This window comes from Abrus precatorius, unplaced genomic scaffold, assembly GCF_003935025.1.
Source record: "Abrus precatorius isolate BTA unplaced genomic scaffold, Abrus_2018 Scaffold7, whole genome shotgun sequence".
NCBI lineage: Eukaryota > Viridiplantae > Streptophyta > Magnoliopsida > Fabales > Fabaceae > Abrus > Abrus precatorius.
In genome coordinates, this window is record NW_020874417.1 from 13,134,318 (window position 1) to 13,150,329 (window position 16,012).

The 16,012-nt window shown below is 30.2% G+C and overlaps 2 protein-coding genes across 5 annotated transcripts; one reads left to right on the plus strand and one right to left on the minus strand.

The window, feature by feature from the left end:
- Positions 1 to 2,502: 2,502 nt before the first annotated feature.
- On the plus strand, positions 2,503 to 10,698 carry LOC113872476 (CCR4-NOT transcription complex subunit 11). 4 transcript variants are annotated; one of them, XR_003505878.1, is made up of 12 exons: positions 2,503 to 2,802; positions 3,052 to 3,162; positions 4,258 to 4,344; positions 5,126 to 5,179; positions 5,349 to 5,494; positions 5,624 to 5,774; positions 5,856 to 5,993; positions 7,259 to 7,330; positions 7,410 to 7,483; positions 7,595 to 7,725; positions 9,186 to 9,264; positions 10,386 to 10,698. XR_003505878.1 is itself a non-coding variant. In XM_027510054.1 (12 exons), the coding sequence occupies exons 1-12, from the start codon at positions 2,644 to 2,646 to the stop codon at positions 10,481 to 10,483; spliced, it is 1,311 nt and encodes a 436-aa protein (XP_027365855.1). In that variant the 5' UTR covers positions 2,503 to 2,643; the 3' UTR covers positions 10,484 to 10,698. The 4 variants fall into 4 exon arrangements, 3 of the variants coding, with proteins under 3 accessions (XP_027365855.1, XP_027365857.1, XP_027365856.1); XM_027510054.1 differs by having other exon boundaries at positions 7,584 to 7,725; XM_027510056.1 differs by lacking the exon at positions 7,259 to 7,330 and having other exon boundaries at positions 7,584 to 7,725.
- A 1,338-nt stretch (positions 10,699 to 12,036) lies between these two features.
- Positions 12,037 to 14,916, minus strand: LOC113873324. The gene is made up of 6 exons (XM_027511395.1): positions 14,661 to 14,916; positions 14,107 to 14,262; positions 13,669 to 13,749; positions 13,456 to 13,581; positions 13,209 to 13,304; positions 12,037 to 12,443 (listed from the first exon to the last, which is right to left on the minus strand). Exons 1-6 carry the CDS (start codon positions 14,758 to 14,760, stop codon positions 12,367 to 12,369), a joined length of 636 nt encoding a protein of 211 aa, XP_027367196.1. The 5' UTR covers positions 14,761 to 14,916; the 3' UTR covers positions 12,037 to 12,366.
- Positions 14,917 to 16,012: the final 1,096 nt, after the last annotated feature.

The following is a 16,012-nucleotide window of genomic DNA, read 5'->3' on the forward strand; positions in this document are numbered from 1 at the left end:
ACTAATGCAAGATGGGTGATAAAGGTTATTCTGGACGAATTAAGAAACAATAACAAAATGTCATTGAATGAAATTATAGGTGAGATAAGGAATACTTATATAGTGGTAATTTCTAAATTGACAACTTTTAATACAAAAAAAATTAACAAGGGAATCAATAAATGGTAAAGCAACTAATCAAAAGACAACAAATGGTGAAGCAAGAAATGGAATTTCTAAACGAAATTGTTTAAATCAAAAGATAATGGAAGATGTTGTGTTTGTGATGACTAATTCAAAATTGGGCAAGAGTATCAAGAGGAGAAAAAAGTCTATCTTTAGAATTGAGGGTGTTGCTTCTTAATGATGATTAGACTGGAGGGGGGAAGAACGAGCTAATATCAAATATGGATTTAGATGAAAACTTGATTCAAATTGGAGAAGCAAGTAATTGTGTTGATAGTGCAAGTACATCTATGGATGATTTGGACCTTTCCTTACTAATGATGATGATGAGTTAATATGGATAATATAGATAAATATGCTTATTTTGAAGATGATTATCCTAATTTAGGTTTGCAAAATATTTTGTAGTAGATTAATGATACTTTAGTATACTTGCAAAACATGCTAATTTGAATATATATAGTAGAAAATGTCATTTAGTGGTTTAGGATAAAATTTGTACGCCTAAGGAGAATGAATAACTTGGTTTTAAAAATATTTCTAAGTTGAATTATGCATTAAAAATATTTCTAAGTTGAATTATGCATATATGTTGAAATATTTGGAGAGTTTTTACCTTCCCTTTTAAGTTTTGGGGATCAAATTTTGAAAGCTTAATATAACTTTAAATTTTGTCATAATCTTTAATTAGGTAAGTATTAGAAAGTTCTCATGTAATTAATAATAGATATTATGTTAGTTAAAAAGAATTTTTTTTGTTTTTGGTTTTAATTGTACCCCTTTTTTGTTTGCTTAATTAAATTTTTGCTTTGACAAATTGTACTTCTTCTTTATCTTCTACATGTTCCATCCTTAAAGGAGTGAGCATGGTTATAGTTGGCTTCTAAAGAAATTAATTTATTTTAAAAAGGGCATTTAATATATTTTATATAAAAATGATATTTTTTATTTATTTTTTCTTAGTTTGTTCTAATTATTAATTATATTAAGAATGTAAATCTATTAATTTGAATTATATTTTTATGAAAGCTAATGAATCTACTAATTATTTAGCTGGTTTGATTTTTTGTAAATTGTGATTACTATATTTTAGATCAAATACCTTTCTTTTTAATTCAAAGGCTGATTTCCTGAGTCTTGAGTATCGTAAAATTATTTTCTAAGTTGTTTGTTGTGTTTTTAGACTTGTAAGTTTTGTTAAATATAAAATAAAAATATTTGTTATAATTATTATATTATTTTAATCTCCTAATTTTATTTGCTTGCTTACCTTTTTTATTTGTTTATTGATATTATAATCTTTATTGTTGTTTTATATTTTTATGAAATTAATATAATTTGATTTAAATTTATATTTTATTTTCAATAAATTATATTTTATTTTAAAATTATATAATCAATAAATAAAATTAATTATATTTTAAAATAGAAAAATGTAATCAGTATTAAAAAAATAGAATATATTTTTTTAGAAAAATGTACTCATTCCATATTTCTTTAATTCTTTTATATGATTTTAAAAAAATATTATTTAATAATATTTTAATTAGTTTAATTGTTAACAATCTTAAAAATAAAAAAACTTAATCAATTTATATAATATAAATATAAATAAAAATTTATTATTTGAAAAGTAAAGTTATTTTTTTTAATAATTTGTATGCGCATATTTTAATATTAAAATTAAAAAAACTATGTATAAATTATAATTTTTACTGTTGAAATAATTTTATTCTAAATTTTTATATTAAGATAATTATTTAACTTTTCTTTTATTATCTTTTATAAATTTTATATTTTTCATTGATATTTATTTTATATGATAAAATTATCATTTTTTTATTTTATCAAATTTAAAATTTATTTTTTAAATCTAATCTTTTAAATTTATGATTATTAAAATATATAATAATTATTTAAATTAAATTAAGTTTTTTAAAACGATAAAAATATAAAATAATTATGTCAATTTATTAAATTTTTATTATTTTAATGCGTACGTTATAAAGTTAAAGAAAAATATCTTTTAAAAGTTATTATTTAAAATAATTTTATTATATATAATTATCTGTAAATATAAAATATTATTATTATTATTATTATATATATATATATATATATATGTATGTATGTATATCCTAAAATAATGTATTGTATGTATGTTTATCCTAAAATAATGAACTAGTTAGTTAAAAAAATTGGAGGACTAAATTACACCCAATTCAGATTAAAAATATTAAAAATATATTTAAGACAATATAATAATAAATCTAGGAGTGGACGATAAACAAATAAAAAAATGATGTTAATGAATTTCATTTAGCTTGTTCATGGTGGTAACAGTAGAAAAGGACAGCGAGAAGGGAAACCTAAACTCGCGTTTTGAGCTGACCACTAACTATTACAGTGTTCCAAATCCAAATTGGAAATCCAAATTGTGAAAGAAACCCTAACGAAGAAAACTCAATCTGAAAAAAAATGAGCATTCGAAGGTTGAGTGGCGAAGAATCGCAATCACTTTACTCTCTCCTCAAAGCAGAACATCGGCCACTCCATGAGATCCTCGGCGAATTCAACTCCACCTTCTCCCCCACGCGCCATTTCACTCTCTCTTCATATCTCCTCATTCTCTTACAGGTATCCAATCCCTTACTTATACTTCAATCCCTTTCTTTAGGGTTTTCTTTTATTTTTGACCGTCCATTTAATTTCAAGATAATTAACTGGAAATGGTGTTGAAATAAAATGATGGAGTTGATTTGAGAGAATTTTTTTTTCCAATTAGGATTTTAGTGTCTGTTTTTCTTTTCTTTCCTTTTTTAAATTTTCTGCTATTTGATTGGAAATGTTGTTGAATGTTATCTAATTGAAATCTTTTCTGATCAGGACAATAAGGTGCTCAGCACCACTGAGCGGTTAATAGGTTTTGCTCTGCTAGTTGAGGCTTATTCATCCCAGAAACCTGCTTCAAATCCCTTTATAAACTTTATTGTTAATGTAAGCACTTTTTATCGTTGTTGCTGTATCTTTTCGTTTAATTACTACATGGGTTTTCAAATTTTTCGAAATTAGAAGTTAGAACCAGATTTTAAATTATAGGCTATAGGGAAGAAGAAAAAGTACAAATACAATGCAAGGGAAGGATATGACTTCTTAACCAATACATGACGGCGAACATAAGAAAGATGGGAAGAGATGTTAAATAAGGCTTTTTCTTCGGAAGTCTGTATGAGACTGTAAATGGCTAAACATAATGGGAAAAACTGCTCATTAGAAATGCGTCTATACTGCAGTGCATTTTTGCCAGCCAATCCTCTTCCCCTCTTTGTACTTCATATATAAATAAATAAAAAGTTTATGGCTGAAATCTTGTACAAATGGAAAGCTAACATTCTTTATGCAGAGTGAATCAAGTGATTGCCACCGTTTCCTGTTTCTCAAATATGAAATCCTACCAAATTAGAACAAACTATATTTCATCTACATTAGAAATGAGTTATTTACAAATATGCAATCTAAAGTGTATAAATTGAACTTGCAAACTCATCCTTAAACTTGAGTTTATGCAAGTTGAATTTGAACCATGTTTACCATAAATCTACCAGATAGTGAGTTTATTGTGAGTTAACACAGTTGTGACTTTGAAAAATATTTATGATTTAAAATTCTAATTTGACAACCATGTGAGTAAGAAAAGTGGAGGGAATGGAAGATGGTCCAATTAGAGGGTAGAAGGACTAATTTAGAAAACATTGGATAAACCATTGAAAAGAAAACTTGCACAACTGGTATTATTGAAATTTGGATATTGACAGTGCTAAGTAGTTAGTTGGTTCAGCCAACCCTGCCTGCTGAATATGTTAAGTGACTGCTGTTGTAGGCTTTTCTTTATCCAATTGCCTTTCAGAACAGTGGGAAAGGCTAATGAAAATCTGAGCTGAAACAATTATGAAAGGTTATTGATAAGCAAGTAGTATCATAACGTTTTGTATCTCTATACTACTAAGTTATGTTGTGCTGTTTCCCCCCTCTACAATTATTTGTTATTATATTATAAGACTGTTTAGGATAAAGATAATATCTTGGTTACAGGCTTCCTGTCAGGAAGGGTCAGAAAAAGTTGAAAGGGCATTTATTCTGCAGCTACTAGGTGTTGGTAGCTCCAACAGTGGCAAAGAGGTTATATTCTGTTTTATTGTCTAACACCAGTGATATATTATACATTGTTATCTCTTTATTTATCCTCCATAGTGATGTTGCTTTGTGTTCAACATAACTTTTATATAGTTAAATTTCATTTCTTGTTATCTATTAGCTACAATTTTGTTGCACTCATAGTCTGGGAAGAGAGATTTATAGATCTTGTTTTGAGGAATGTCAAGTTTTTATATGTGATACTGTTATTTACCCTGCAATAACCACGCTTAATCAAGTGTGGAAAAGGCAGAGCAAGATTTTACAGAATCGTGCTCTGTTTTCTTCTAATTTGGATGTATTTAGTTGGAAAGTAGAAATTTTAATCAGAAGATGTATGATACAGGAAATCATTTTCTTAAAGGGGTCTATTATTTGACCTGTTGCTGGCTCAGATTATAAGAGATTGCTGATTTGATTTCTCTAATAATTTTTCCTTTCAGCTTGTTTCCCTTTGCTCTCATTTTTGTTTGTTGGGTGTTATTATTCTCCTTCCACGTGGCCTTTGCCTTATTCTCTCCTAGAAAGTTCCTTGACATAATCAATCCTCTTATTGGTCCTTATATTTTGTTAATGGAATGTTGTTTGTAGGCCAAACATGTTTCTGACATTTTCAGAATCTCATCATCATTAGATTCTGTCACATATTTCACCTTCAACTTGAATCTACATATTTACTCTTGGTCTTCTTTATCTATTTCCTTATATGTTTATCTTCATTGTTTTGTAATTTCTGAGGTGCTTTTCTTCTGCTGGATGTTTGCAGTTTCTTAAACTGTCTGCATCAGATTATGTGAAAGGATTTGATCAGTCCTTGCATGTAAGTTACTTATAGTTATAGATGTGGAAAGTACTCATTCATAATATATCCAAGATTGTTCTTCCTTAATGTCTAACTTATCTGAGATGCATCCCTGTGTTTTCAGATATCTCAGGATAGTCCTTCACGTCCTTTAGTTTTCTATACTTATTATCCTCTCTGATTACAGGAGTTTCCTCCACTAGATCAATTGAAGCAGCAGTTTTCAGATAAGGTTCATCTAGAATCATATCATTGCTTATTTAAAGATGGTTCTGTTAAAAATGTTGTCCCAGACCCAGATGTTCCCCCAAGTTGTGATGCAGATTCACCAGAGTATGGCCCTATGCAGTGGATTAATTATTTTATAAAAAGGCTTTCTATGAAATTTTAATTTTTTTCCCCATTAATAGTTTTTTGCCATAGTGATCGTAGAATGACAATTAAAAGTTCATATATTTAAAGGTTTGATTTGCAATCTGGAGCAAAATCTAAACTTGGTGCCGGAGATAAAGATGAGGCAGTAGCTGGTTTATTGTCTAATATTTCACTGGAAGGATTAAGTCCTCACTGGATCAGACCCCTTCCACCAAGGCTGCCGATACTTGATGGGGAGGTATTTCATATTTGTACCTGCACTTTTTGCTTCTTGAGGCTTAATTATTCAAAACTATTTATTCTGGGAAACCCTTTTCAGCTAGTTTGGCTCAACCCTGATGACAATCATGAACTTATGTGGGACTATGGTATGTGCGTTGATACCAGCAGAGGAGCTGCAGTGAAGGACCTAATTGCAAAAGCTCTGAAGGGTGCCCTTGCACCTGCACAGCAAGAGGTGATTATTATTATTATTATTATTATTACTACTACTACTTGATAGAAGAATTAAACATCACAGGAGGATGCCCGGTCTCTATGCATCTCTATGAAGGATAAGTGGATAACCCTTGAACATATTGTTTGCTTTAATGTTGGAATGGAAGGAGGTTGTAGGATCATAACATGAATCTTAATTTCCAACTTAAATGCACAATCACATTTCACATTTTTTGACAACACATAGGTAACATAAGAAAAATGCATAACAGAAACTGGTTACTAAAACTCAATTATCCAACAATAGAACATGTATCAACAAGCTAACAGAGAACTGGAGAAGAAAGAGAAGCAGCAAAGGTCAACTGAGAGGGAACAAAGAGCAACAAAGCACACAGCAACTCAAAGTACCCCATAGTCTGGAGAACATAGCACACAACAACAGGGAAGAGATATGGAAGAGAGGGTCCTGTCAGTTAGTGTAGAAAGGGAGGTGAACCAGAGTCGAAGGGTTTCTCGAGTGCTGAGAAGGAGTTGTGCAGCATTTGTCCGCCCCAAATGGAAAAATATTTTTTTTAACAGGGGTGCGACCTGGCCTGGCACATTTTTGGAGCACCATTCTGATGATTCAGCACTTTGGTATTTCAATCTAGAGTGATCCACCCAGGGAAGCTACTCAGAATGGTGAATGATTCACTGGGGACCAAAAACAAACATTGAATTGTGCTATCTAATTTGTTGGTGTGATTTTCTCAATGTTGCTTTATGCTAAATAAAAGCCCAATTCTTAGTCTTATCTCAAATGATTTGTTCAATCAATGAAACATCTTAAAATATGAGTGTTACAATAACCAAATGAACCAAATAATAGTGCACCATGCAGATTGCACAGTGCAAATGTAGCCTCTTTACCATGACCAAAACCGTTAAAGCTAGTTAAATTTTTGTTTTAAGAGACAGCAGCATAACAGTGTGGTGAGTTGGGACAGATGAGGAACTAATTATGAATAAGTTCGACACCATGACATACATATCAAGGGAAAGAAGGTTGTAAGTCATCCAAACCTGCAGTTCCTTCTTTTAGGTTGGACTATATAAGGAAGGCTAAAAACTGACAGGAAGACTCTTCTTTCAGTAATAGCATAGATGATCTGCTGTATAGATTCCTTTTTAGTTAATACAAATTGCATAACGTTGCAGTATGAAAAGTGATAGCTATACCTTAGTTCTTATTTTATAAATTTTACTGAAGAATATAATGTGTGTGATTCTCTTTTAATCCAGCAAGTCCTGTATGAGCTGGCAAATGATTCAAAGCTTGTGTATCACTGTGGATTGACACCAAGAAAGCTGCCAGTACGTGTTTTTGTAATCTTTTTGATGGATCATTGACCATGTTGGGTCTTGATGTTTCATTCTCATTTTTTTTTATCAGGAACTGGTAGAAAACAATCCCCTTATTGCAGTTGATGTTCTCACTAAGTTGATAAATTCTCAGGAAATAGCAGAGTATGCATTTTACCTCTTTTATATTTTTCTGTCATTTAGCATATAAATTACTCAATTGCTGTTATTTTCTTTATTTCTATTTGCTTATTTATGGATACAGATACTTTACAGTACTTGTCAACATGGACATGAGTCTACATTCAATGGAAGTTGTGAACAGGCTTACAACAGCAGTTGAACTCCCGTCAGAATTCATTCATCTGTACATAAATAATTGTATAACATCCTGCGTGAACATCAAGGTACTTTACCTTTTTTTGCCACAAGCTTTTATTTTCTTATAAACAAGTGTTTTTCACCAAAAGATTATGCTTCTGTATTAATAGTTACTGCTGTCCCATTACATATACTGTAGATAAATTCATATACTGTGTGATATTTCATTCATGTATGGAGGTGGCATGGTAAACATAAAGACAATAAGATTATTTGATCTAATGACCAAAAAGAAAAAGATTATTTGATCTTAAGGGAGGGTGTTATCTCTGAAATTTGACTACAATGACCAATAATCTTGCGGAATCATAAAGTGCTTTCTAAATAGCACTTTGACTTCACTACAACATTCTTTGATGCAAATCACTGCAACATTCTTTGCACTGGATGGTAATGTGTCCATGTGAATGCATGATGCATACATGCACATACATTTGCGCTTATAGGTGTAATTGTGCCTTTATCTAATAACCTGCATATGTATGCTAGAGTACCATCTTTTTCCACAAATCCAAAAAGTCATTCCAAGGCAATGATTGCAATAATGGATATTAATTTGGTTGTTGGATTTTATATCCATGTTACTATTGGGGATTAAATGATGCCAATAATGGTCCAAACTCCACAAAAACAAGTTATATTTTACATTATCTGACACTTTTAGGTTTTAAGTGCTTTACCTAGACATGGCATCTTATTCTCTTTTTTATAACATATACCAGATCCTTTGTTAAGATGTTTTGAGAGCTCTACCTTGTTTTCATATGGCACTTGAAAAGCTGGACCTGTGTGGAGGTTTATATCACCTGGTAAAAGTTGCCAGTGTATATTTTCTGTTTGAACATAGCTCATTGCTGATGTTTTTCTACTGCTAAGGTTTATGGTTGCTTTACGTATGCTCTTAAACTTTGGCTTGTGCCTAAGGCCTAATTCAACTCCAGAAGTTAGCTTGTAAGGAAATAATTGCCTTAGCTTTTATAACCTTAACTTTGGTCATATCTGTAGCTGATGTGAGGTCTCAATACACACCTCACACTCAAGATTGACATCTGAATTGTGAAAATTATGACTGAATTTTTTTCATTGCACCAGAAAAGTTACGGCCATGTAAATTGCACTAAGAAAATCTGTAGGGACAGGATTTTCTTTTTGTAGTTAAGGGTGACCCAATATTAGATTTACAATAAGCTCTGACTGACACCATCATAAATTTGGGCTTGGGCCTAATTCAATATCAAAAGCTAGTTTGTAAGAGAGAATTGCCTTAGCCATTATAAGCTCTATATTGGTCATATCTGTAATCTATGTAGGATCTCAACACATACATATATGTGTGTGTGCATGTGCATATATCCATACAAATAATATGGCTATAGAAAAATGTAAATTCAAAATGGTATTGGTAACTATTTCTCTCTTTGCACTTCACATGATGACTATGCTCTTTTTCATAATTAACATTTAAACTTCTACCTTTTTTTTTCAGGATAAATACATGCAGAACAGGCTTGTGAGACTTGTTTGTGTTTTTCTGCAAAGCCTAATTCGGAACAACATTATTAATGGTGAGTTTACCTAGTTTCTGCTGTAGCTTAAAAACTGTTGTATTTTTGTCTTAGTGCATCTATTACAGAAAGAGAGGAGAAGTTGCATTCATGTCCATCATTATCATTTTTATCCATTGAGGCAGACTGGTTATAATTATCATCTCATATCAAGTATTTCATTTTGTATTTGACATATTACAAGCCAGTTTAGACCTTGTTGAACTTGAATGTGTATAACTTGTATAACATAATTTTGCTGCTTGTAACGTTATTGTCTCAAAAGAATTTGGGTCACTAGAAAAGGGAAGAAAATAAGTTGAATTGTAGGTAATTGGTAAAGAGCTGGTTTTGCTCTGGACAAATTATGAGTGGTGACAAGTATGAAGGTGTGGAAATAGCATAGTGGAACGTGTTCAGAATTTGTTTGAAGTGTATAGACAATATTGTACATAAGTTCTTTGTTGAAGGCACATAATTGAAGGTTTTATGATTTTGCATTCTTTTGTGAACATACCTAGAAATATTTCTGTTAAATTACCTTTAATGCACTCCTGAATATGTAAGCTAGTATAAAATTAATTGGGTGATGAATCTCCAATGAGGTTTTGTTTGAGCTACCTGCTTATCACATTCAAATAGTACATATGGCTAACTGATGAGCCATTATTAGAAAATCGTTTTATTGGATCACAATTTGCAACTACATGTGTGTTCCCTGTGTCTGTGTTCACAGATATTTTACTATTTCAGGCAGACATTTACATGTGTGTTCCCTGTGTCTGTGTCTAGAGAGAGACTGCCGTGCAGTCTTACATTTTTCATGTTCTATATTTTGTCTTTTTACATGGATTAGTTCTTTAGAGGATTTCTTTTTCGAATCTCCTTTTTTTATAAATTCTGTTAATTGCAAAAAAAATATATTGAGAGATGGTTTTGCTTGGTGTTGGGGTGGGGGTGGGGGGGGGGGGGGTGGGAGAGGGGAGGTTGTGTTCCAACTACTAGTTCAGAATTATCGGTCTACTTATTGTGTACTTTGGCCGGCTATGGATATAATTTTGTATATTTACTTCCATATAAAAGGAGGAAAGTAAATACGGCAGCATGTTCACTGATATTTAGCAAATGACCCCAACTTGCAGTTAAAGATCTCTTCATTGAAGTTCAAGCGTTTTGCATCGAGTTTTCGCGGATTAGAGAGGCAGCTGCATTATTTAGGCTTCTCAAGTCATTGGAATGATTGTTGTTTTAGCCTGTTAAATTTTCCCCCTTCCATGCCCTAACCTTCCAAGACTTTTCTGTAGATATGTATCTACCTAGAGCTAGGTAGCGTTTTGTACTCATTTTCATTTTATGGGCAATAAAGATCATAGTTTGTTGTCACATGCGCAGTTATTCTCTTAAAGCTTTAGTGTTATTTGCTATAATTGTACCGGGCTATATTGTTAGATGTTCAAGGAGAACAGGTTCGAATAGAGAATTAACAGTGTAATTGAACATCACAACTATTCCCTTCCCGAAATTCCCCTACCGGGGTTGTCCTTGTTTCTTTTACTAAGCTAGTTGGGTCGAATATCAAATCTTCAAATGCAGATTTATATATCTTGAATTTTTGTTTTTAAAATGGAAGGATTATGACTCTCGGAAACTGCAATAGACCTTGGTCAAGTTACCCGGACACTCATTAACTACCTCAACAACTCATAAGTTGGACAAATAAATGTGTAACCCCAACTAATCTGAAGCAATGCTTCAGAAGCATCATATTCGTGATCCAGAATTTGAGGCTACGAAACTCATCCATACTACTAAACACTTAATATTTAAGCAAAAGAAATTTCAGCAATTAATGTGATGTTGGACAGAGAAAGGGAAATGAAACGGCTAGTTTAGGTGGAGCACAATAGTCGACACTTCATAATACACGCTTCACTATTTTGCTGTTTAGGTTATCGAGTCCTGACATATTCCGTGAATAGCATTAAAGTCAGTAGGTGATGGCATGGTTATTTGATTTTGACAATTTTGTAAAGAATTAAAATTGAATTTTTTAATTAAAAATGACAAAAAGGAGTGTGCAAGTAATGTTTTCTAAATAAATAAATAAATTATATTTTTAATTAATAATTTAATATAAGATATTTTTGCAATTTTTATATTTTAAGAATATTTTTATTTAAAAAATAAAGAAATTAGATTTCTAAATTTTTTTTTCATATTTTTAAATGTGATAAAGTATCGCAATGCACACTTTTAAAAGTAAGAGTTTAGATTGTATATAACCAAAAATAAAAAGGAAGTAAAATACACTTTTCCTTTATTTAATATAAAAATAGAAAAATTAATCATTTAATAGTGTAAATTTTTTAAAATATAATATAAATTTAGGATATATAAATATTTTTTATTATCATGATAAATTACTTTTTTCCTTGTAAAAGTTTAACATAGAATATGAAAAAAAAATATGCGATAGCACCAAAGATAATATTATTTAAACAAAAAACTATCATAAAATATAATATTTAATATAATTATATTTATCTTTTACTTTTCTATTTTTTAAGTTTTTATAAGTGTGTCTTTGGTGGACGCACAATAAAAGTTTATAATATCTTTTTATTAAAAAATTTAATATATTGATAACATTAACTGTTATATATATATTATACTAATAATTAATTTCTAAACTTACCGTTAGACATACATTTGAAAAAAAAAATTTATATGTATACAAACATTTTTAAAATATACCTAAAAATGGAAAAGAGACAAGTTTTTCTTCTTTGTTGAACAAAGAAGATGGAACTTTACATTAACCACGGCAAGTTGCATGAAAATAAAACGAAACAAATAAATTGAAGGCACTTTGGGAAGTACAAAAAGTTAGAAGCCCCTCAATCATGACATTAAGATATGTTCTGGAATAATTGTACAAAGAAGAATGAAAAAAAGAAAGGGCAAAAAATAACAAGGAAATTGAACCATGATCTCTCGTGTACTAGATACCTATAATAATTAAAACTGTGATGTGATTAAACCTTGATCCCTTATTTATATGATCACCACCTCATCAAATTAATAAACAGAATGAGATACTGCTAAAACCATCTAGCAACTATCCTATTGCAACAGTAGCTTTGCCATGAACATAATCACCATGACCAGCCAAAGTGAACTTCCATGTAGAATCGAGCTAGCTGATAAACCCAAAATATTAAATAACAAATAAGAGAAAGGAATTATTACACAAACAAGGTGTTATGATTAAGATTATATACTTTTATAACATGCCTACAACAATCTACAATAAATAGCTTGAAAGGTTAATTAATTTTTTAAAAAAATGTCCTGATTGCAATTTGGCTAGAATACACTGCCATGGTAAAAAAAAATTTATACTGTCCTTAAATCAATATACTATCTTTGTTACTTTTTATCTATCTATTTATTGAGAGAAAGAAGAAATTACATACACGAAAAGAATTCAATTATTTTGTTGAAATTAATTGCTAAATTTATTAATAATTTTTTTTTCGACGCTGAAACTACTCAAATAATGGAAATTTTATTAATGGAAGAATAACAATAGTTAATCTACATAGATAAATAGAAACAAATTTCCTTCTCTCTCTCGAAGAAATAAATAGGAACAAATGTTACTAAAAATTATTTAGTTTTATAATAATTGCTTTAAATGTTACATCTAGAGTAATTTCAAATTGATTGATATGGTAAAAAAATTTACATTAATATTAAATTCAAAATAAAATAAAAATTATCTTCCCAGCTGTTAGGTAGATTTATTATTGAATCCCAGTCCAGTTTCTCGAGATTTTAGTAATAACAAGTAACCACATATAACAAGTTCTAAATGAAGACCAACTTGTGCAACTAAAACTAGTTTGATGATCAAAGATAAGAACAACACCAAATGCTGAGTTAGCCATAGAGTTGTGCCTTACCCTCATTCTTACTGTCGTCATTCAATGATGGTGGTGCAGATGTAGATGAGTTGCTCATTGATATTCCAAGTTCAGAGCAACCCATGCCAAGAGAACCTTGAACACAAATTTCAAATCTCAAATAAGTAGTTATCTTCAACTAGCTACTTCGGCGCACAATGTGAAAATAGATCATAACATTTGCTTACATCTAACATCAACCTTAAAACAAATGACATTAACTATTGAGTAAGGTTTGTAATCTTACATTCTTTGAAGCAAGGGAAGGCAGTGACATTAAGGATGTTGTAATAGCCAGCATCACATTCACACTTATAGGAGAACATGGATGTCTTGTTACATGAGCCACCGCCACAATCAATCCAATGGCAAGCTACAAGAACACACCAACAAAATGTTATATATCTCAAAAAACATCAATTTGAAATATGAGATGCTTATAGCTATATCTTTCAATTACCATCAAAGATCGACTCATTGGATTTTGCTGCTTTTTCTTGAATAGGGGCAGGGGCTTTGGAGCAAGAGTAGTCCAATGTGCCTACAAATGATGTCATGCAAATCTTTCAGCATCTGAGAAAATGAAATACTTTTAAATAGTCACAAAGAAAATTATGAGCTTTTCAATATAATCATAATTCAAATCTTAATAATCTTGTGTGATTTAGACACTTCCACACAGCAGAAAATTCCACAAAATACCGTAGACTAAAGAGACACCCAGAAGCAAATGTTTTGAGCCTTGGAAAATGAACATGTATGTTAGTATAGTGCTAGCATTTCATTAAAAAATTATTTTTCCTATTATAAGGCAGTGACAAGATTAAATCAACAGAGAACGGAATAATAACTCAATTTTTAAATTGTTTTTGGGACAAATAGAGTGTTATTTTCTTACAATTGGGAACTATGCAAGGGAGAAAGGTCAAGCCATCCTCATCCTTGGAAAGAGATTGCTTCCAACCCTGATCACACTCGCATTCAAAGAAGAAAGTGCTGTTCTTAGAGGCTTTGCATGTTCCTTTTCCACATTCCACTTCTTTGCAGACATCATCTGAACTCATCTCACATGAAAACATAAAAGCAAAAGCAATTCAGAATTCCACATACAATAAAGATTACTTAAAACATTTTTATTGGAATAAATATTAATTATTAAGAATATAAAAATATAATAAATATTTTTTAATAAATTAAGAGTTAATGTTAATAAGATCGGTAATAGAAAAAACAAAACTTGTGAAGACCCTCTATCTAGTAAAGGATTTGGATCAACACATTTTTTACCCCATGCAAGAGACAAATCTATTATCTTGTATTTAAGAACAAGAGAGACCCAAATCCTTAGATGAACACACAAGAAATCTCAAGCTGGGAACGAAAATCAACAAACAGAATGAATCACAACAAAGAAATCCAACAAAAGAGATTAAAGAGGAAAGAGTTACAAACCAAAGATGGGTGAAAGAATAGGTGAGAGGAGGTCACTTGTAGCTAAAAGGGGATGAAGAAGAAGAAGTGCAACAAGAGGCACAACACTTGCAAAGGCCATTTCTAACAGTCAAAAGAGAGGAAACAAGGGTGTGATACATGGGTACTTGTTGCGTTTATATAAGTGAGACATGGACATAGGTTGAAAATGAAACAATTTTGAATATACTAAGAAATAAATGTGGAACGTGGCTACAACGGAAATGGCAGTGTGGGTCGTTGGAAGTTGAGTATTTGCCTAATCTTCATGTTCCCTCTTACCAGTTGTGATATTCCACGTAATCTCATCCATTAAGATTTTTTGGTCATGCAACCGCCCAATGTGAATATCTGAAGGATGTTTCAGCAATAAGCATGGATACACATTGCAAAAAGTCAACCCCGTTTTCTTTCCTTGTATTTTTCGTTCACTTTCTTTTCTTTTTTTTTATTTGTCGTGACATATGTAAATATATAAAAGAAAATAAATAAATATAAGCTAATACTCTCGGTCTACCATATAAGCAAAAAATAACTAAATTATATTTATCAAAAGAATTAATTAATCTTATTTAATATTCTTAATTTTATCTGTAAAATAAACTTTGTTTTTATTACATCATTCATAATATTTATTACACACAAAAAATAAGTTATTTAAAAATAATCTAACCTCTTTATTAGCATTAAATTATTTTAGTTGATGATTTAATAAGTTTTTATGCTAAATGTCAATGTCAAAAGTGAAAAATAATTTTTGGAAAGAGATTTAAATAATGGGAACTTTTTTCATGCAAAATTTTTTCTTTTCATTTTGAAAGTTTTATATAATCATTTTCATATCTTGAAAATTAAAAAAGTCATTAAAAATATTTTAAATTAATAAAAATATTTTTAAAATGATATTATTAAATAGTGTGAAATTAATTAAAATTTACTTATATGTTATGCCATCATATCTTAGTTTATAATTGAGATCAAATAGAGATTAATTAATATTCTTACAACTTTATAACTTATTATAAAACGATACCTTATTTTTGAACATTGTTAAAAAAAATATTCCAAGAGTATTTTATTAGTTAAAAAATGAATAGATAAATTGTTTTATTAAAAATATGACATGATTGAATTAAAAATTAAAAAAGGTGGAATAATAACACTATTCCAAAAGAAATCTATCTTTGATGTGTAGATATTTATTAACATTCTCCGTATAAAACAAGAATAAATGAGTTACAGTTATTAATTCCTGAATTGATTGCTAAAACCATATGTCATAGCTCATTGAGATTCTCAGAACATCTTTAAGGAAATTCAATTTGCATCCTTCG